Raw genomic sequence first — 23328 nt, 5'->3', positions numbered from 1 at the left:
TACACAGGTATATAGACATTTTTGTGCTATCAACAACATGCCATTTCATTGAAAGAATATCGTAGTAGAATTTTACACATACATATATGGCACGCCAAATTCACAAAAATGAGCTAAACATAGATATTTTCACATCTGATAAATTAGGATTATCGACTGGTAACTACAGTTTACGAACCGCAAACTATAGTTAACGATTTATTAACTATAGTTTTTATCTGTAAAACTTTATTTTACGATTGTTAACTATAGATAACGAATGATAATCTAAGTTTATCCGTCAGTGCAAATAACGTTAACGATAGATTTTGCTGATAAATATAGATTCACATCTGTAAACTGTAATTTACATTCGTTAACTATGGTTAAGAGTTCTTAATCACAATTTCACAATCATGAAACTATATCTATCAAATAAATAAGTCATGTTTTGCAATCGTAAATGGCTGTTTTCAGTGTTAATTATAGTTTAACACCTCTATAAAACATAGATGATCGCGTTAACTATATGGGTTGCAGATGTGAAATATAGATTTTCGTCGTTAACTATAGTTTACAACCGTTAAATCTAGTTTATCGACTGTGAAACTATGGCTAGCTCATTTTTGTGAATTTGGCGTGCCGTATACATATACATGACGATGTTGTTGAAAACAAAACCTTGAATCTCGATTTGTGTATTTATTCGAATTTTTTGATTTCTTTTTTGACTTATTATTATTTATAAAAGATATCTAAAGGATATGACCTATAGCTGCCACCGTAGCCTACACGTACACCTGTGTGTCTGTATCTTTTTTTTAAACAAAACTTATATATAAAATATACTAGATACAACTATATGCTAATGCAGTATATAGATACCATGGCTTGCATCAACTTTATATATAGTGGTGGCATATAAGTACTCATGTATATGCAAGTTATTTTTTTATTTTATGAATTTTGTCAGCATGAGAAATGAATTACAGGGCAAGAATGTTATAAAACGCATGATGCAGCCACACAAATCCTACGTTGACATGCTGAAAAAGTAAAACCCATTTAGACATTGTAAGATATTTTTCAAATATTATCAAATATCGCCCACATGATTATTCTATGGCCATACGCGAATCTAAAGGGGGTTGGGGGTTGGGGGGGGGGGGATTTTTTTTTTCAAAGTGCGTTAATTTTGGGACCAAGTCAACGCACTTTGCAAAAAATATTTATATGATATCGTTGATATTAACACACTTTGAAAAAAAAATGTTGATGGTTTTGTGAAAATAGTTGATAGTTTTTTATACAATAAATGATTGTTTTAACCTTGTTTAGCTTAATGTGATCTATTTAACGAGGCCGGGTCTAATTAGTTCTGCCCTAGATTTTTTAATGAAATTTTTTACCTGAATTTCTACTGATATAATTATTATTTTAAGATTAAAAAATAAGACATTTACCACACCGTTTGTTTAGGGGGTCATCTCAAAGTTTGTTAATCTTTAACATAGGACCCTATGGGATTTCGCTTCAAATGTATCAATTTTGCACATTTTTTTAAACTTCTGCCCTAGGGATTTCTTTTTCCTTTCTACATATTAAAGTTATTGCTAACAGACATCAAATGGTCAAATAAAAAAAACCTTTTACCTCCTGGTTTGTTCCAGGGTTCTTATCAAAGTTGATTTTTGTATGCCCAATTTCCCAGATTTGTCAGATAATGGCTATTTTTTATTTGACAAAGGCGGAAAATGTGATCTTTATAGTATTATTAAAGCCTTCAGACATATTTAAGTAATAAAAAAATATATAACATCACATATTAAGGGTCATTAATATAAAATACATGGTTACTGTCTTGAAATATATGAATTAAGCTATATTTAGGCGGGTTAAGAAAACGTGACAGAGGGTTTGGCCTGCTGAACCCTCTTCACTTTTTCGACCCGAGCCCAAATATAGCTTATACTTCGAGACAGTTATGTTTATTCCACAATATAACATTAATTTTACGCATTAAACGAGCCCTTTTCAACAAATTTCGCTGAATATCTGCAGATAAAACTATCACGCCATGGCGTCAAACAAGCAAAAAGATGACGTCACAATACAAATGAAACGCTGCGCGAAAGCGTGCGTACTCGTTCTGTACTCGGCCTCGTTAAAAAAGAACTCATTGCATTCTCATCTAACTTAATAAACAGTTTCTAGATGAGAATTTTTATCTTTTCTCATAAGACAATATCGACATTTTTACACAGAAGAAAAATTCGGGAGGTTTGAATTAAACTTCATCGTTTAGCAACTGCATTTTCCTTTTTTAGTATGCAGCAAATTTAATTACCTCTTATCTAGTATATTGGCCTATGCCCGAACGAATATGATTTATATATGAGAATTAGGGAAATCATTGTATAATATATTTCATCTTGCTTATTGCAAATATGATGTGAAAAAGGATACCTCAGTTCTGTTTATCAAGAACAATATGATTTTTTAGAAGATCAGTGCGAGAAAATTAACAAGTTTAAGTTTATCATAATTTAATGTTCGTTAATGTTGATATTCTTTTATAGAAGTGATTTATTTGATTAGAATAAGAAAAAATGGTTACTGTTGAAACACATAGATACTTTAACATAACAATGGAGAAATTATTGTTCGGCCAGCTCGTTTTTTCAATAACACTGCATGTAGCTTATTTCTTTTTCCAATCTTAAATGTTTACGCAAAGTTTCTGAATATCATATATGTTATGGAAGGAAAAATGCATGAGGTATAGGGGACCTTCTTCTTGTAATCAATTAAATGACGCACTGGTATTTGACCTGTATCTTTGGTTAACCCAATAACCCCCACCCCCATCCCCATCCCCGTTCTAAAGTCGTTAAATTACATTCACGAGTGTTAACAAATCATCATACTACTAGTATCAACAAATTAGAAATTCAGTTCCAGAATTTGTGATATAAAAATATTTTTTCAAAGTGCGTTAAGAGTGTCGATACTAAAAAATGTTAATGTACCTTCATAACGCACTTTGAATTTTTTTTTTTCAAAGTGCGTTGCCACACAGGATAATTAAGTCAACATGCAACATTATTATAATAATCAAGAAAAATGTTTAAAAATATTATTTTAAAATGCCAAAAACTTTCAATAACTGCCCACATGTGACATTAAAAATGCCAGATTCAACTCAGTTATATATATCAATGACATGCAACAATTTATCTTTTTCAGATGCAAGATATATGTTGACATGCAACTTCTTTATGGTGACATGCGAGTTATTTATGTCAACATGCGACTAATTATGTCGACATACGACTTCTTTATGTTTACATGCGACTTATTTATGTCAACATGCAACTTCTTTAGGTTGACATGCGGACATGCGACTTGTTTATGCCAACATATGCAAATTATCTTTATGTTACATTTAACATGCGAGATAAATATATTGATATCTAACTTGTCTATTTGAACATGTAAGATATATAAATTGCATATAATCATATAACAATTACATCAATTAGGTGTCTGTAAACATGTCTATCTCGCATGTCAACATAAATATGTTGTGTATTAATATTAATAAATTGCATTTTAACAGAAAAAGATACATATTAACATAAATAAGTTGCATGCTGACATAAATATGTCGCATGCCGTCATATAAATAAGTAGCTCATACCGAAAAATTCAGTAGCATGTTGACACAATTAGTCGTATGTCGCCATATTATACAATCATGTCGCTCGACGACATTAATAAGTTGCATCTTGCATGTTGGAAGTCATACGGGTGTGGTATTTGATACTTTTGTACTTTTTAGCTCACCTGAGCCGAAGGCTCAAGTGAGCTTTTCTGATCACAATTTGTCCGTTGTCTGTCGTTGTCGTTGTCGTTGTCGTCGTCGTTGTCGTCGTTAACTTTTCACATTTTCATCTTCTTCTCAAGAACCACTGGGCAGATTTCAACCAAATTTGGCACAAAGCACCACTAGGTGAAGGGGATTCAAGTTTGTTCAAATGAAGGGCCACGCCCTCTTTAAAGGGGAGATAATTGAGAATTATTGAAAATTTGTTGGTATTTTTCAAAAATCTTCTTCTCAAAAACTATTTGGCCTGAAAAGCTAAAACTTGTGTGGAGGCATCCTCAGGTAGTGTAGATTTAAGTTTGTTCAAATCATGGTCCCCGGGGGTAGGGAGGGGCCACAAGAAGGGGATCTAGTTTTGCAAAGGAATATATAGAGAAAATCTTTAAAAATCTTCTTCTCAAAAACTATTGGGCCAGAAAAGCTCAAATTGAAATGGGAGCATCCACTGGTAGTGTAGATTTAAATTTGTTCAAATCATGGTCCCCGGGGGTAGGGTGGGGCCACAATTGGGGGATCAAGTTTTACATAGGAATATATAGAGAAAATCTTTAAAAATCTTCTTCTCAAAAACTATTGGGCCAGTAAAGCTCAAATTAAAATGGGAGCATCCACAGATAGTGTAGTTTCAAATTTGCTCAAATCATGGTCCCCGGGGGTAGGGTGGGGCAACAATTGGGGGATCAAGTTTTACATAGGAATATATAGAGAAAATCTTTAAAAATCTTCTTCTCAAAAACTATTAGGCCAGGAAAGCTCAAATTTGAGTGGAAGCATCCTCAGATAGTGTAGATTCAAGTTTGTTCAAATCATGGTCCCCGGGGGTAGGGTGGTGCCACAATAGGGGGATGAATTTTTACATAGGAATATATAGAGAAAATCTTTAAAAATCTTCTTTTCAAAAACTATTCGGCCAGAAAAGCTCAAATTATAATGGAATCATCTTCAGGTAGTGTAGATTCAAGCTCGTTCAAATCATGGTCCCCGGGGGTAGGGTGGGGCCACAATTGGGGGATCAAGTTTTACATAGGAATATATAGAGAAAATCTTTAAAAATCTTCTTCTCAAAAACTATTGGGCCAGTAAAGCTCAAATTAAAATGGGAGCATCCACAGGTAGTGTAGTTTCAAATTTGTTCAAATCATGGTCCCCGGGGGTAGGGTGGGGCAACAATTGGGGGATCAAGTTTTACATAGGAATATATAGAGAAAATCTTTAAAAATCTTCTTCTCAAAATCTATTTGACCAGGAAAGCTCCAATTTGAGTGGAAGCATCCTCAGATAGTGTAGATTCAAGTTTGTTCAAATCATGGTCCCCGGGGGTAGGGTGGGGCCACAATAGGGGGATGAATTTTTACATAGGAATATATAGAGAAAATCTTTAAAAATCTTCTTCTCAAAAACTATTCGGCCAGAAAAGCTCAAATTATAATGGAATCATCTTCAGGTAGTGTAGATTCAAGCTTGTTCTAATCATGGTCCCCGGGGGTAGGGTGGGGCCACAATTGGGGGATCAAGTTTTACATAGGAATATATAGAGAAAATCTTTAAAAATCTTCTTCTCAAAAACTATTAGGCCAGGAAAGCTCCAATTTGAATGGAAGCATCCTCAGGTAGTGTAGATTCAAGTTTGTTCAAATCATGGTCCCTGGGAGTATGGTGGGCCCACAATTGGGGGATTAAGTTTTACATAGGAATATATAGAGAAAATCTTTAAAAATCTTCTTCTCAAAAATTATGTGACCAAGAAAGCTCAAATTTGAGTGGAAGCATCCTCAGATAGTGTAGATTTAAGTTTGTTCAAATCATGGTCCCCGGGGGTAGGGTGGGGCCACAATTGGGGGATCAAGTTTTACATAGGAATATATAGAGAAAATCTTTAAAAATCTTCTTCTCAAAAACTATTAGGCCAGGAAAGCTCCAATTTGAATGGAAGCATCCTCAGGTAGTGTAGATTCAAGTTTGTTCAAATCATGGTCCCTGGGGGTAGGGTGGGCCACAATTGGGGGATCAAGTTTTACATAGGAATATATAGAGAAAATCTTTAAAAATCTTCTTCTCAAAAACTATGTGACCAAGAAAGCTCAAATTTGAGTGGAAGCATCCTCAGATAGTGTAGATTCAAGTTTGTTCAAATCATGGTCCCCGGGGGTAGGGTGGGGCCAAAATTGGGGGATCAAGTTATACATAGGAATATATAGAGAAAATCTTTAAAAATCTTCTTCTCAAAAACTATTTGACCAAGAAAGCTCAAATTGGCGGTTAACCATCCTCAGATAATGTAGATTCAAGTTTGTTCAAATCATGGTCCCCAGGGGTAGGGTGGGACCACAATTAGGGGATCAAGTTTTACATAGGAATATATAGAGAAAATCTTTAAAAATCTTCTTCTCAAAAACTATTTGGCCAGAAAAGCTCAAATTATAATGGAATCATCTTCAGGTAGTGTAGATTCAAGCTCGTTCAAATCATGGTCCCCGGGGGTAGGGTGGGGCCAAAATGGGGGGATCAAGTTTTACATAGGAATATATAGAGATAATCTTCTTCTCAAAAACTATTAGGCCAGGAAAGCTCAAATTTGAATGGAAGCATTCTCAGGTATTGAAGATTCAAGTTTGGACAAATCATGGTCCCTGGGGGTAGGGTGGGGCCAAAATTGGGGGATCAAGTTTTACATAGGAATATATAGAGAAAATCTTTAAAAATCTTCTTCTCAAAAACTATTTGACCAAGAAAGCTCAAATTGGCGGGTAACCATCCTCAGATAATGTAGATTCAAGTTTGTTCAAATCATGGTTCCTGGGGGTAGGGCGGGGCCACAATGGGGGATACATTTTTATACATAGAGAAAATCTCTAAAAAATCTTCTTCTCAAAACTATTAGGCCAGGAAAGCCCAAATCTGAGTGGAAGCATTTCCAAATTGTATAGATTCAAGTTTTTTTTAAAATAATAGTCCAGTGGATATGGTGAGGCCACAGTGGGGGATGTATTTTTACATAGGAATATATAGAGAAAATCTTTAAAAATCTTCTTTTTAAAGACCATTTGGCCAGAAAAGCTTTAACTTGTGTAGAGGCATCCTCGGGTATTGTAAATTTAAAATCACAGTCCCTAGTGGTAGGGCGGGTCCGTGATGGCAGTTTGAATTTTTACATAGGAATATATAGAGAAAATCTTTAAAAATATTCTGGGAAAGTTTTTCGGTCCAAAACTCAGTACTTAGTGTGAAAGCACAGGTTATGCAAATATAAGTTTGATGAAACCATGATACCCTAGAGAAAAGTGGGGCCACAAAATGGGGGGGGGGGGTTTATAGGAATAGAAAAATTCTTCTTACAGGTACAACAACAAAAGGGGCTTGGTATTTACCAAAAGAAAGAGGTGGATAAAAATTGGCAGATTTTTAATTTTTTTAGCAAGATCTACTGTACTTAGTTGTCAAGATATTTTGAAACTGTAATGCTAATTTGATCAGAATTAATGCAATTGTTGCTCAGGTGAGCGATGTGGCCCCTGGGCCTCTTGTTTGCGAATTATTATCTAACTACATATTCTTGCCCCTCAGCATAATTATCTTGCATGTTGACGAAACACAACTTTCATAATGGTTTCAGAACAGTAGTTTTCCAAGAAGGACAACTCCTTTATTATTGTTTTATCTTCTGAAGAAGACATTCATGTACAGAGTTATTTACCGTTTTAATCTATATATTAGAAATTTATTCAGTGGAGCCTTAGCATCCAGACGCCTTCCTTCCCTCGTCCAATCGTCCGGATAAGTGAAACGTCCGTAGATAATTACTGTTGCTTTCATTGATATCAAGATCATGCATTTTATTAAATTTAATCTGAATCAATAATAATATTAAGGTGGTTTGGAACACTTCCATGTTGTGACGTATTGTTTATATCGAAAAAAATACAATAAAATGAAGTGTAATTGAATAAGTAGTTTCTTTCCCATTATTGTCATCTAACAGCGTAGCGCATGTAGGTTTACTACGAATCTGTAAGTCACGAGTTCGAATCCCGCTCGGGGTTTTACAAATTTTTACGTCTCTAAATATTTTTAAAAGCTATTTCTTTAAAATTAAACATTGCAAAATTTGACATTTCTAAACCAGTGAATGTATTTGAATTATAATGTACTTTAATCCACATTAATATCAACATATGGCCCATACCACCCTAATAATAGTGTCACTTTTTGTGCATATATAGAGATAAATGTGGTTCAATTTAAACCACACCTTTTACTTTGATTTCATACATGTAAATGTATCATCCGTCCAAAAACATTTTTTATGACGCTGAATCTGATGTCAGAACAGTCAAATACGGATGTTTAGAGAATGTAGATCTTGAGATTATCGATGGCAGGGTTTCAAAATACTTACATTCTAAACAGTGGAGAGTTAACAGTTACAATCTTATTTCAATGATGCGCATTTTCAATAATTTACACAGTTTGCCGGATGGAGTGGAAACTTATATATGAAACTTAAATACTTGTACATGTATATATTATCTCTTCTAATGTTTTATGTTACGATTTAAAGCCTACATAAATTCAATAAAATTCAGTTTTGTTCAAGGAATAACTCTCCCTCTCTCTCTCTCTCTCTCTCTCTCTCTCTCTCTCTCCGTGCTTTATGCACTCTCTCTTTTTAAAAATCTCTTTTCATGTTTTATATTCGTTGGGCATGTATACAAACCTGATGGGTCAGGTGTTTGTTTTCTGAACTAATAACTATACTCTGTCCCGAGATTTTGCTTCCACCACTTTTCGCTTGATATTTCGATAATTATAAATACCTTTGTGCTCAAACTAAGTTCATCCACTATTATGAAAAATGTCCAGATTATTATCTGTTTTGAAACGCCCCTCTACCGCTTCAGGTTTCAATACACATCCAAAAATAGAAAGTCTACGGGGATTTTGCATTGCATCAGCCATTTACTCAGTATTAGCCCGGATGATAACGTTGAAAATTGCGCGAGGTATCCTGAGTACTTCCGAATGGAGAAAAAATGTAAACATTTCCCATTATATATATCCGTAAAAAATTTGTTTTCGTTCCTGTGAACTTTAATGAGTGAAAAATGATAATTGTTCGATGAAGATATCTTGGATATGTTCCCTTTTATCGATTTCAACTGTATTTCTCTCACAGGTATGTCATTTCATTATACGGGTTCATTAGAGACTTTCGGCCATAGGTTCGGACAATCGTTTAATTTTTGGACATGAAAATAAATTGATATATAGTATCTGTCTCATGCACATTCAACGCTGTAAGTGGTCAGTATAAATTAAATGATGAATGGTTGTTTATATCTGTTTTAAAGGCCAGAAGGATGTCCAAGATTCCGTCTGCCTATTCCACTAAATCGAAGAAGTTGAGAATGAAAGTTATAACACAAATTAATATTTTAATTTTAAGATATAATTAAATGTACTACATGTATCAGTGCATATGGAAGGTGGAGCCGATACTGTAACAGTGCGTACATTTTTAGCTACATGTAATAATTTTTAAGAGCCCCAGCCATTTGTTGTAAATTTTCAGCAAGTAAGTTTTATTATCAATAATATTTGCTTTGATGTCTGATTTGAGTTTGTGTTATACGTATATATTTACATTTTCCAGTGTCTTTGCCTGTGATAACACTACGTATCGATTTTGTACTATATAACTCATAATACAAATGACGCCAAAATGAGGCGCCAGCGGGGTTTGCTTATTTTTATTTAAGTATTTAATCGTACGATGGCTAAAAATTATATAAATAAAAGTAATAAGGAATCATTCTTTGAATATTATGAGGTGATAATTTCGGTCGGGGCGTGATCAAATCTATCATAAAGCCCTTCGGGCTTTATTGGATTTGATCACGTCCCGACCAAAATTATCACCTCATAATACTCAAAGAATGATTCCTTATTCCTTATAAATAGCTAATTAAACTAAAAATGTAAAATTGCATGACGCGTAATGTGCAAGAAACACGAAAGAATCGCTTTCAGTTTTAATCATGCACGGGTTTGTAATGAGTTGCTAAATATTGTAATAGGCGATATTACACGCATAATTTTTTAATATGTTACTTTTTATTTTCTTGTACTATGCTTTCATTAGGGTTAATTCTAAATAGCCACACGTCATGGAATGACTTTTTCCAATATGTTTCTCTTTTCCGTTTCAGGCAAACATATTCGGGCGACTTTTAGCTTGCTGTTTTGGGTACTGTAGGAGGAGAAATTAAACTTCTTGAAATTAACTTTATTTAACATTTAATGTTTTATTGTGAGCATTAATAAAGTACTATATGGTTACCAGCGTTATTGACAGTTTCTGATGCACGTGAGATGAAGGGGTTGAAAAAAAAAACATGTCATGATACCAAATCATGCTGCCCTTTTGATTTTTTCTCTAGACATTTCTAGTACGAGTTTACACACAATTTAAAATGACACGTCTTGTTTTACATGAATACATATAGTTTTACATGTATTTACTTGTATTTATATGTAAAAGGAAAGTGTGTCAGAATTATCATATTTATATTCTTTTCTCATGCAAATTAAATATTCGTTTTGGCCATGGGTTTATTTCTTTAAAAAATACATGTATATTAATACATATAGGACACTCACTAACTTTTATACACCCAAACATTCTGGTTTTATGCAGTAATCAGTCTCACCATAAGCATGTATATATTATTTCATGATGTATAGTGAATCCTTTGTCGAGAAATATTGTACGATATCGGACAAACCTGTTTACATCAGATCATTCAGGGACGTACATCTGTCCCTGTGTCTTCTTATGACGGCATCTAGCGGGCAAACTGAGTGCATCATTAGGATAGGTAAAGGGGCCTCTACTGAATTTATTACTATAGTAAATTCATGAATGTTGAATCAGTGGTTAAGGTGTTTGGGAATGGGGGGTGGGGGTGGGTGGGGTCCAACAGTTTTATACGTCTCGATAACAATTATAAACATGTTAGATCAACAATGGTTAGGTACATGTACTACTGCTGAGGACAGAGACCAGGCGATTTCGGTGTGAACCTGTTACTGAGCGTACCTGCAAGCTGCTGTAACTTGGAGACGAAATTGAACATGAATTCCACTTTCTTCTAAAATGATTATATACTACATGTATAACAATCTCAGATGTGAACTTTATTAAAGTTTAAGGTGACCAAATACTTCTCATTTAACTCATGATAATTCAATTACTAGTATAGAATTTATTTATTTCAACTCTCGACATAATAAATTCTCGCACATGCATTAAAAGTTCCAGTAAGTTAACAGTGACTTATAGGTCCAATGGACCGGGTGTTCGATTAATTTTTTATAAAGTTACATATATATTATAACAGATACACAGGTCGATATATATATAATAATTGACTTATTTGCTTACTTACATAGAGCGAATAAATAAAAATAACTTTGTACTTTACATAGAGCGAATAAATAAAAATAACTTTGTACTTTACATTGAAGAAAATTCGATTATATGTTTCAATTTAAAAACTGTTCTATTACATGACCCCCCCCCCCCCAACGTTTTTCCTCTGTATATATATCCGCAATGTCATTGTGTAGATTATTCTCTTTTGATAAGTGGACAGGCATAGCCTACACCCACGTGGATGAAGGCTATATGCCTGTCCACTTCTCAAAAGGGAATATGTATAGATAATAAACAGGCTTGCATCATACTCAGGTGACCATTCAGGACATTGAGTCTCTTGTTTTGTTATCCCTTCTTTAAAATATTTGGAAAATCTACTCATTGATTCAATCATAGTTGGATAGCATTGTATAGAATTTTATTTATTATTGTATAGCTACAATGTACATGTTTATGTTGTCAAGATTCAAACAAAAAGTTTCTAGTAGCTATTCAAAAACTGATTTGTTTATACATAATTATGTATACATATTTAATTGTCAATTCTTCAGCAATGAAAATAATCAATTAATCAATATTAAGAATAAACATGCACACAGTTACATAAATGAGGTAAATATATGTTCTTCAATGTACACTGTGTATACTAGTCCTTGTGCACTATCACAGTGTTGTTGTTACATTGTCTCACAACATACACACAGTAACTAATTATTGTATGGACACATAATGTTCACTGTAGATACTTGTACACTTTCACTGTGTTGGTTTTACGTTGTCCCACCCAGAGATTGTTCTCATCATCCACACACACACTACGGGGATACTTTACCCCTTGTTGTGGTGTGAGTAGTAGAGACAAAAACTGACCGTCCTGATCCAGAAGATGAACTGTGTTACTGTTAATATCACACACCAGGATGTGACCGAGTACATCAGTACATATTCCATAGGGAGGAAACCATGACCCCTGACCTGTGTAGGAGAACCTGTGTTGTCCTGATTTATCCACCACCACTACACCAATGTAATGATCTGATACACAGACATCACCATTGATGTTTTCTGTGATGAAGAGTGGTACACCATACAGTGTCTGTCCTTTGTTGTCTCTCTGTATGCTCTGTATTTCTGTCCCTGTCTTGTTGTACCTGGTGACTTTACCCTCTTCATCTGTCTTCATCCCCACCAGTATGTCCCCGTTGATGTGGGAGGAGTGTATTCTTAGTGGTGTCCAGTCTCCTGTTTTAATGAATTCAGTGATTGTATTATCCGGTGTTATCCTATTGATGACTTTGTTGTTTTTTTCTGTATAGATCAGATCCCCGTCCTGTGTGACTGTGTGGTAGCCAGATCCACCACTTGTTTGTATCTTCTGTAGCTGATTCCCCTGTAGATCTGTTTGGACAAGGTTACCATCATAATCACTGGCCCAGAGTCTGCCTGATTTACCCAGTGATATATGATATACATCATCAACACCTGGTACTGTGTACTCCCTGACCTTGGTGACAGAGGAAGACAGAGACAGTGTTTGTTTCACGTCAGAGTTCTCTCTGTCTTGTTTCCTCTGTTTCCCTGTAGGTTTCAACTGTGTAGAGGCAGTCTCCATGGGTTTTATTTTTCTGTTCTCTGGTTTAGTGTTGGGGACAATTATTTTACCCATTAGTTTGGCGACATCTTCCTTGCTGTATTGACCAGCAGTAAATACAGGTGGGACTGGTTTGGATGTCTCTGGTATGGGTCGTATAATGAAGTTTTCTGATTTGAGGGCAAATGTTAATTGTTCTATGTTTGAAGGAGATAGGTAACCATAAAATCTTTTGATTAAATCATTGAGAGAGTTAATGTAATCATCTATTTGTTGGTTTTGGTTGTTTAATGTTTCTAATAATGACTGTTCTATTTTGTTGACCTGTTCTATTTTCTCTGATGTAATTGTATCTACTATTTTTTTGACTGACTTGGCTTCAGCTTTCATGGATGTTCTTATATCTTCCATGATCTTCTTTATTTCTGTGACATCACCAGCAATTTCCTTTTTCAAATCTTGAGAAATTGGATCAAAATAATTTCGAATCTTGGCAATTTCTTCATGACATTTTAAGGAAACCTTTTCATCAAAGACAAATTCTAGGTCAGTAAATGCATGGCTGCGATGTTCTTTTGTGGCTGTGCATTTAGAACAAATGGGAATCTGGCATTCTTCACAGAGAAGTTCTATGTTTCTTGTGGGATGGATCTTGCATTTCTCCACAGGAAGCGGTCGTTTTCGTTGTTTATAATGGACCACTTCATGGCTCTTGGTTTTCTTATTCTTCTGATGTTCATCTCTGCATTGTTCACACAATGGTTGGTGACAGTCATTGCAGTAAAACTGGCAGTTCTTCTCACAGTCTTCAGTGCCACACACCAAATAATGCTGGGCGTCGGGTGGTATTTGGGATTCAGAAAATGCCATCTGAAATGAGAAAAGTACACTTAAATTAAAAGATGCAGTCACAATATTTGCTATCAAAATATTTCATGCATTAAAATTAGTCAATTTTTTCTATCTATCACCCCCCCCCCCCCCCCCACACACACACACACACACACACACACAGACCTTTAGACATTTTATATTCTCATGATGAACAATTTACCCTATACCTATGGCTTAGTATATCTATAATTTCAATTTCACTCTTCATTTTCTTATTTTCATTCCAATTTCCCCCATACTCCAAAAAAGTGTGTGTGGGGGGGGGGGGGGGGGGGCTACGTGCCTGTATTACATATCAACTGTCTGTTCACTAGTAACAAGAGCTTGGACTGTGGGTATGTATATTTGTGTCAAACAGCATAGTGACGTAAGCCTGTCTAATTTCATTGTTGGTGTCTCAGCCATGACTCAGTCTCTCTTTGAAATCGACAAGATTAACCTGCATGCTCTTTGCATACTTTACTCGATACCAGCTCATTATTTTAATGCAAGAAATAGATAGTTATGTCTGAGAGTCCAAGGTCTTGTTAAAATGGTTCTAAACTTGGATATCTTGACAATGTCCCGATAATTCAAAACAATCAATTGCCACTACTTTCGGTTCAGTAGTTATAAAGGTATAAATTTATGCGAAGTTGACATTGTGAATGAAGTAAATCTAATATATAATTAATGGTGTGGAGAATCTGTCGAATTCTTAACCGATATGAAATACGAATATTCGAAGTAACTTTTTATTTTATCTGACACAGGTAATACTAACTCACCGTTTGATCTAAATCCAGGTGACCTCTAAGTTATTTCAGCCAATATGGCCTGTGATGACAACCCTGAGATCAGAGTGAGAGAATACGAGACTTGTGTAATTTACTTCCTGGTTGTAGAGCTATAATTAGATTTAAATCCACCTTGTATTCTACCCTGAATTATTAACTAAAACAATCAAAGTTTGATATAAAGAAATAAAAAAAAAATTAAACTACTGGTGTATAATTTATAAGATCTTGACCTTTACAAGCGCCAAGGTATATGAAGTAGACTTTAAATCACTTAAATCATTAATGTAAAGAATTTAAGTTTGTGTCTGTAAAGACTTATCTATGTTCATATACCGGCATATATACTGAAAAAAAGCGTTTGTTTGTTTTCTACCTCTCCCTTGATATTTTTTTCCCTTTTTCCTTTTCAGATGCATCCTGCCAAGACGTCCCTGGTTCATTCAACATTTCAAGTAGCAGACTGAAAACATGAACTTTGACTTTTTATAGCTAAATACGGGATGGACGCGAAGAAGCAGAGAAAGGCAAATTTTAGCGATGTGGAGGTGGAAGTATTAGTGGACGCGGTGGGAACTAGCTACAAGGTTTTGTATGGAAAGTTCTCACCGTGTCTGACTAACAACATGAAGACAATGGCTTGGGAGTCGGTGACAGAGAAGTAGGTCGATTTTATAATCGGAGATCATGAAGATAATCACTATCAGTCTATCTAGATCAAAAATACCATTTTACTGTTTATGTAGTAATGTGTTAGTCCATCATTTATGGATTTTTTATTAATAATTATTTATCATTGAGTGTTTTATGGATTTGTGCATTGCGGATTCTTGAATTTAACAGTTTATATTGTAATCACAATTCAGAATATCAGCTGACAATAAACACATATACAGAACACATTGTATTTCTGAATAATTATAGGTTTCATAGAAAGAAAATGACAGTGGTCACACACATATTACATTATAATTATGAAATCATGAAGTTCATATGTTTAGATCAGCTGTAGATATTTCTAATTTGCAAGCCTATTGTAAGTGGCTAAAAATTGGTAGACTATTTACATGCATTTGTGTTGTGAATTGGGGAAAGTAGCTCTTCAGTCTTCAGTTAGAAATGTTCCTCTTCACAAGTATTGGTCAGAATAAAAGCAGGTAGAGATTGATGGCTATCATTACTCTCTGATTATTGTTATTTTTTCGAGTTTAGAAATTTCAATTGATACTTATTACCATGATACTTTAACACCTTCTAATCTAAATACCTGTACAAGTACACTGAGTGTTTGTGCTCTTTTCATATGCAATTGTGCACATATGTAGAGTAAACGCCGTAAGTCTGCAGTGCACAAGAGGGGTAGTGGAATTAAAAAAAAAGTGGCAAGACATGCAGTCTGCCGTCAAGAAGAAGGAAGCTCAACGGAGGAAAAACTTGACGCAAACTGGAGGAGGGCCTTCACAGCTCCCCATGTTGAAGCCTTGGGAGGAGAAAGTTTGTTGAACATGCCATTATTCTATTTCAATCTTTACAGTGTTAAAAGGCAATCCAAACCTTCAAGAAGTATTTCATACTGTTGTATTCATATGTTAATTTGTTACATGTGATCCTTACAAGGAAATTAAGGTAGGTCCGTAACAATGAAATGATAAACTTCAAGTTGAAGATATCCATGGTGTAACATACAAAGACAAGCTGTTATTGTGTCAATTTGTGTGTACTGGTCCATTGATTTAACAATTACAAAAGCCCAAATGGTATTGTTTTGGGGGTATAATTGACAATATGATATAAAATTAATATTTAGCTACATGCTAAGGTTCTGTCATTTAGTGAAAGAATGCTTGAAATTTGTAAATGTCCGAGAAGACAGATCATTGTGGGTAAGTATGAACTAACCAGTATTGATGCTTCACTGACAATCTCTCGTGAACATATGTTGTTCTGTGTAAGTCCTTGTCTGTCCTTTTATGTACCCTAAATGTATATAACTGACTTAGGAGATAATGGGTTCAAATCCCATCACTACTGCATATGTTTTCAAGTAGTGTTTTAAGGTAGGTCTCCAAGTTCTAGTATCAACTAATATAAGTGTTATGTTTGCATGCTGTTTTATTTCTCCCTTGTTTTGTCTCCAACATCAATCCAATTTAAATCTAAATGATATTGTTTATAAAATTGTTATTAATTATGAATCATTTGCTTTACAAGAAAATGAAGATGAAATGAAAATGATTTTTTTTTCAAATGCTTCTGACAAGATGCTTTATTTTTAACTCCTTTTTCTTTATGGAATGAATTGTAAATTGTCAGACTATAGTAAGGAAATATGTACTTTTAACTCCATGAAAATTTTAGATATTGCAGTTGATTCCTCAGTCAGCCATATCTGGAATTGAGGATGGGGTGGACACCAGTGAAGTCAGGTCTTCCCCTCAGATGTCCCAAAAACCAAGTTGCCTTGAGATACAGCCATTTATTGTCACTGAGGGTAAGATTATAAGTTGCCATGATACTTCACTATCATTGATCATGTTGGTTTATCACTATGAATAGTTACAGTAGTTATACCCCCACATATGAAGTTTTAGGAAGGGGGGGGTCTTTTTGGAAGCACTCTGTTCATCTCTTTGTCTGTCTGTTCTACATGATCAGTCTTCTAAGATATGGAGTTGCATTATTATACCATAGGAGTAAGTGATTTATAATGAAGGAGAAAAACAACTTATTACTTCTTTCAAGACTTAGAGTATTCAAGGTTTTATCCATCAAAGAGCTTTGCATGACTATGTTCATTAACTGCAAAGGTTGGGTTTATTGTCTTTTTTCTGCATTGTAAATAAAAAAAAATTCAATAAATGTAACCAAGAGGCTTCTGGTTAAAAGTATGACTAAATAAATAAATAAAGAACAACATTTGTTTTAGTTCCAGCTGAAGAACTTGAAAATCTAGACACTAATAGTGATGTGCCAGTTGTCTCTCAATCTGAAGGTTAGTATATATCCTATGTTTAGTATTCTTTAAACAATTCAACATTTTGAAATACTGGTACATGTATTTAACTGAAATTTATCATTCTGCCCAAGAAAAGTGCAAAATTTATCAAAATGCTTATAATTGTTAGTTTAAGCAAATATAATTATCAATCTGATTAAAATCAGATCTGCGATCCGCTCCAACAAATTCAATGTCGCTACACAAAGATCTCTTGTGTGGCAACATCGAATTAGTCGGAGAGGATCGCAGATCTGATTTTAATCAGATTGATATAATTATACACACTGCCAATATGATTATACCCCTTGCAAACAAAGATTGGGGGTTAAATAGGAATCTCCTTGTCCGTCTGTCTTTCCCTGTGTTCCCTGTCTGTGCAATCATGTCAATGATTGCATGTATTGCACACACATGATGGTTGCAATATTGAAAATGTAAGATCATCATTATGTTAATGATTCTGATGGATTTGCCATTCTCAAATGTTAATATAAGTAATATACAGCAATGTGAAAAAATCATCAATGAACTTTTCTCAATGATGTTTATTTCTTAATTTACTTGAATTATGATATTTTCTTAACGGGGTGTATCATTTGTAAGTTTGCAAACTCAAGGTACCTCTTGCTAGTTTTCTTTAAAATTTCCTTTAACTTCACAGAAGAATCTTCTTTGTCAGAACCGTCTACTTCTAAAGGTATGAAAACAAGAAAAACACAAAACAGAAACACAATTCTATTTTGCCTTACATATGTGAAAAATTTCTAGTTTATATTAAGATTTTAAAAAGATAAAAAAAAATGTTCTGGCATTACTCTATATCGAGATAAGATTTATTTTCCGTTTATAAGGAAAACGGAAAGCTCAGACATTTAATGAGTACAGCTACGGATCTCGGCGCCTCATTGAAATTGAGGAGGAGAAGCTTTCAATCAAAAAGCAGAGACTGGAAATTGAAAAAGAGAGGCTCGAGATTTTGAAGAACTTTTATGCTTTGTTTTCTTCTTCAAATGTTCAATCTGTTTGTAATCTTTTGTCTGAGTTTTAATTAGTAATTTCATTTATACTTGCTTGAAACTTCCACCCTCTGTGAGACCAATGTTTTTTATACCTCCGCTCCAAAGGAGAAGGGGTTATACTGTTTTACCCTTGTGTGTCTGTCTGTCTCATGACTGTCCTTTTGTTCATCTGTCTGTCAGTAACGGTAATTTCTGTCACAGTTTTTCAGCAACTATTCATCACAGATGCTTGAAATTGTATCACACTATTTGTTTAGGCATGCCAGAAGTTAGGATTTATTTTTGTACCAATCAGCTTTCTGTCAACTTTGCTCATTTTGCATATTCACATCAGAGCGGGGTATTACTAGTGAAAATTAAGCTCACAGATATCTTGTTCTGCCTTTTCTGACCATTATTACAATTACAATTACTTGTATGGAAGCAGCATTTTTAATTTGCTGGTTATATTAAATTTTATTATAATTATCCACCATATGGACTACAATATTTTTGTTTATATTTTAAAGAATGTGAAAACATTAAGTACATGAATGAATTGTCTTGGAAAATAGACTTTATCATTTTTAAATTCATCAAATAACAAATAAACACATGCTAAATTTCAAGGGACTCAATATATTTCATAAATGTATTTTAAGAGTACCACCTGAAGACAACTTTAACAATAATACATGCATATAAAATGTAAATTAAAAAGTACAGTAAGTCATTCTCTGGCATTATCTTGATGTGTTGAACAGTATTAATTTTTTGATTTACAAAAAAAAAAATTGAAAATGACACTGTGGATTAACAAAAAAATGTTTCTTTGTATGTGTTCCAGTTAGATGGAGAATTCAAAAATGGAATATTACAATTCTACAGTAAGATGGCAGCTTTAAATGATATCTCTCTTTAAAAATATCAAATAAAACAAATCTAAAACAATAACCAAATCGTTTACCATAATTGAGTTGACAATGTAGAACATGATTTTTTAGATAACAAATTGGAAAACATCAATCTTAGAACACATTTAACGTACTAACTTTTGTACAATTCAAAGATAATGACCTGTAAGCAGAAAAAAAATTATCACTTATTTGAATAATTAAAATATCAAACTACATTTAACAGGGTGTTGCACATTACTTATCAAAAATTACTAACTATTGGACAGGCAAATATATCAAATAAACAGACAATTCCACTAAATAATTAAAATCTTCTAACAATGATGTTTCTGGTGTTAACTGCGTTTGCATTGACAATAGTTTCAGCATTGAAAGTGTCATTATCGGAGAAGATGGGTACTTGTCCTGTTGCTGGTGCTGGAATGCGGTCTTCGATGGCCCTGTTGTGGAGGCGGCAGCAACATTCGATGATCCTTACACATTTTGAAGGGGTGTAGGCCAAAGCTCCTCCTGTTTTGTGCAGACATCTGTAACAGAATATTATTGTTGAATAACATGGATATGAATTATGATCCGTCACCTAGTCATGCGTTTGTTGGAAAGTATAAATTTATGCATTGTCAAGTCCCAAACATTATTTTCTATTTTTTCAAAGAATTTTGCATGTTTTTGCAACTATTTGTATGGCCCATTTGTAAATGGGTTAGTGATGTTTTAAAAATAATTTTATAAAAAAATGAATTTGAAATAATTTTATGATTTGGGTGTTCTGTATCTAATTCTCCTTTTTCTGTATTGTAAGCTCATTATCAGTTGGGGGAGCGATGTTGTCCCATTGGAAGTGCAGTCTCGGGAAAAAGTTAAATTAAAGAAATAAAGAGAAGATAAAAGAGAAGTGTTACCCAGGTAAGAAATTTTGCTTATATGCTTTATGTTTGGAGTCTGTTCTGCAAGTCTAATATTTGAATGAAATCTATTTTTTTTATACTTGCCGAAATCTGGACACCAAAAGCCCTCTCAACGCAGTTTCTTGTCTTGATGTGACAGGCATTGTACTTCTCCTGTTGTCCTGCTTGGGGCGTGAGGAAAGGAGTCATTAGCCATGGACGAAGGGGGTAGCCACTGTCCCCTAAAAGCCATCCTCCACCTGGCAGCTGGTCCATTATCTCGGGAATGCTCGAGTTTGCAAGTATGTATGCATCATGTGTGGCACCCCCATACTTGCAAACGATGTTAGTAAATCTGAAATGAGATGTTGGTATATAAATGCAGTCATAAGGAAAAAATTAAAAAAATGTTGATAGTTTTATAGACCCAACATAGTAATTTCACTGATTGTCCACTTAAAAATAGAATTTTTTATTTACCTCAGGTCAGCGGTCACGATTCCCTGCATGTTTATGGCATGAAACCCTTTCCTGCACACAAAAACATGCTCATCGTCTCCAGTCATTCCCATGATTGGAATCAGAGTTCCATCAATGGCACCAACTACGTTGGGGAAGTTTGCCACCCTCAAAAAGTCCTCCTTTGTCCGAAGAATTTCCTCTTGCCCCATCGGAAAAATGATGTTGTCAAGGCTGGCATTCAGGGCATCAACGACTCCCATAAACATTCTGCTGAATGAGGGTTGAGAAATACCATGTATGTCAGCAGCCTCAGACTGAAAGTCTCCTTTGGACAGAACTCGAAGAGTTGCCAAAACCTGTAAAAATTAATTCTCGTGTGTTAATGTTATTGCTTATTCAAATTTAAATTAAAGTTTCAATGAATATAGATACATGTTTTTGAATTTTCTTTGGTACAGAATGTCTACAATAGAATAGTTGTTTGGACAATTAATGATTACCATGGGGTAAGATTGGGTTATTGGGGGGAAAGGGGGGTGGACAATTTTTTTCATAGGAATACAGAGAAATATCTTTAAATCTTTTTCTTAAAAAAGATTTGCCTAGAAAAGCTGTAAATTTTGTGAAAGAATATTAGATAGTGTAGATTCAAATTTGTTCAAATCACAATCTTTAGGAGTAGTGTGGGGCCACAAAGGGGATTCCGTTGTACAAAGGAAAACAAATTAATTATTCACAAAAACTGAAATGTTATTATATATGCTTTTACTTATTTATATAGCATTTTTATATATTTTAAAATTGTTTAAACTTTGGCCCCTGGATGATTATTGGGTTTAGAATTTGATGTACATGTATGCTGAATGTGACACGACTATAAAATCGTGTTAGAAAAGGGACTTGATTATACTGGTAAATATAAGAATATCCAGGGGGAAACAGATTTTTTTGTATAGAATCTACATGTATTATACCACGTCCAGATATTTTGTATTGTGACTCAACGAAGCCGATTTTATCCTGCCTAGTGTTGCTCAGGTGAGCGATGTGGCCCATGGGCCTCTTGTACTGTAAATTTCTATACCCCGTGTAATTTTAATGAGGACACAAAGGAATAACAATTATCAAAAGTCCTGAATTTTGCATTGTGGTCCAAATAACAAACATCTTATTATAAATTAATTTTCTGTGTGTTTATAAATAAAAGAATTATACGTGTAGGTGGAATTTCATTGTCATTTGTATGCAGTCGCATATGCTCAGGTTGGACTGAATATACCTGTTATATGTAATTACACAACATTGTCCAGATAGAAGTATTCAAGACTTCACGCATATCGCTAAAAGTTAGGAAGTAAAACTGTGAACTGTTAATAAGTTCACGTATGTGGAACTACTGTGTACCCCTTTATACTGAACCTTGTCGTCTATAATAATGCATTACAACATGTTACAGATAATAACAATGAAATTTCATATATTCATCCAATATCCTTTATCTGCAAATATATTCTCGTTGAAAAATTAATGTGAAATATCTCAAATAATATTTTTAAAATAGGTTTCAAAACCCCTAACACAGTTTCACCCGTAAAACAAGAATATCCCTCCGTTTGAGGGTCCGTGCATACTGTTGTGAAAAAATTGATGCCCAAAAGGGGGGGGGGGGTTATAATGGGTATTCATAAAAGACACTGATCATTGTTCATCAGTAAAAGTATGTGTAACATCAAGATTGTGTTTTATCACATAAATGTCATTCTGATGATTATATATATATCGGATTTTTTGTAAAAGGGGGGGGGGGGGTGAAATGCTTGGGATTCCTGGTAAATTGTTGGATGAAGAAGGGTCATGATTGATAATTGTACAAGACACTAATCATTGTTTGTCAGTAATTAATCAACCAGACAGCATGTTTAACATTGTGTTTTATCATATCAATATCATGGTGATGAATGTATATATTCGGATTTTTTTTTGGGGGGGGGGGGGTGAAATGCTTGGGTGAAAATTATACTGCAACTAGAAATACATCGGGTTCAATATCAGCGAAATTACTTACCATAGATGAAACAGGCAAAGGATGAGACCTGTTAGTAGGTCGTGAAAGTCTTCTGTCCACCTGCTGAATGAAATCAACGATGGTCCGCCTCGGGAATCGATAACGGCAAATCAGTTCTCGGTCGCAGAAGACATCTAAGGGGTTAGTCCGGTCCCGGAAAACTCTCTGACGTCTCAGACTCTTCTCTCTCGCAAGTGTAAACAAAATCGCCGCCATGTTTGATAAGATACGCGTACCTATAGAGCAGACGTAGATTTACGTCCGATTATGACGTAATTTTACGTCTACGTCATTTTGTGAATACCGTTTTAGACGTAAACGTACGCTACGTCTAAGGTTACGTCTACGTCTACGTCTACGAACTTTAGTAAATATGGGTACGTTAGTATATACGTCCCGGGACGGACATAATCATTTGATTTTTTTTAAACTACATAATT

At 34.4% G+C, this 23328-nt stretch overlaps 3 protein-coding genes across 3 annotated transcripts; 1 reads left to right on the top strand and 2 right to left on the bottom strand.

Annotated features, from left to right (window-relative positions):
* Nucleotides 1-11701: 11701 nt before the first annotated feature.
* On the bottom strand, nt 11702-14663 carry LOC105349094 (E3 ubiquitin-protein ligase TRIM71). Its single transcript, XM_034461958.2, has 2 exons — nt 14553-14663; nt 11702-13761 (listed from the first exon to the last, which is right to left on the bottom strand). Exon 2 carries the CDS (start codon nt 13759-13761, stop codon nt 12034-12036), a length of 1728 nt encoding a protein of 575 aa, XP_034317849.2. The 5' UTR covers nt 14553-14663; the 3' UTR covers nt 11702-12033.
* Nucleotides 14664-15064: 401 nt separating this feature from the next.
* On the top strand, nt 15065-20472 carry LOC117685234 (nuclear apoptosis-inducing factor 1). Its single transcript, XM_066083370.1, has 7 exons — nt 15065-15222; nt 15887-16055; nt 16920-17052; nt 17488-17553; nt 18221-18256; nt 19405-19444; nt 19835-20472. Exons 1-7 carry the CDS (start codon nt 15065-15067, stop codon nt 19959-19961), a joined length of 729 nt encoding a protein of 242 aa, XP_065939442.1. The 3' UTR covers nt 19962-20472.
* Nucleotides 20284-23263, bottom strand: LOC136275076 (putative nuclease HARBI1). The gene is made up of 4 exons (XM_066083369.1): nt 22889-23263; nt 20842-21179; nt 20467-20716; nt 20284-20322 (listed from the first exon to the last, which is right to left on the bottom strand). Exons 1-4 carry the CDS (start codon nt 23102-23104, stop codon nt 20284-20286), a joined length of 843 nt encoding a protein of 280 aa, XP_065939441.1. The 5' UTR covers nt 23105-23263.
* Nucleotides 23264-23328: the final 65 nt, after the last annotated feature.

This window comes from Magallana gigas, chromosome 4, assembly GCF_963853765.1.
Source record: "Magallana gigas chromosome 4, xbMagGiga1.1, whole genome shotgun sequence".
Lineage (NCBI taxonomy): Eukaryota > Metazoa > Mollusca > Bivalvia > Ostreida > Ostreidae > Magallana > Magallana gigas.
Note: the sequence above shows the minus strand (reverse complement) of the source record. Positions and strands in the feature narration are given on the sequence as shown.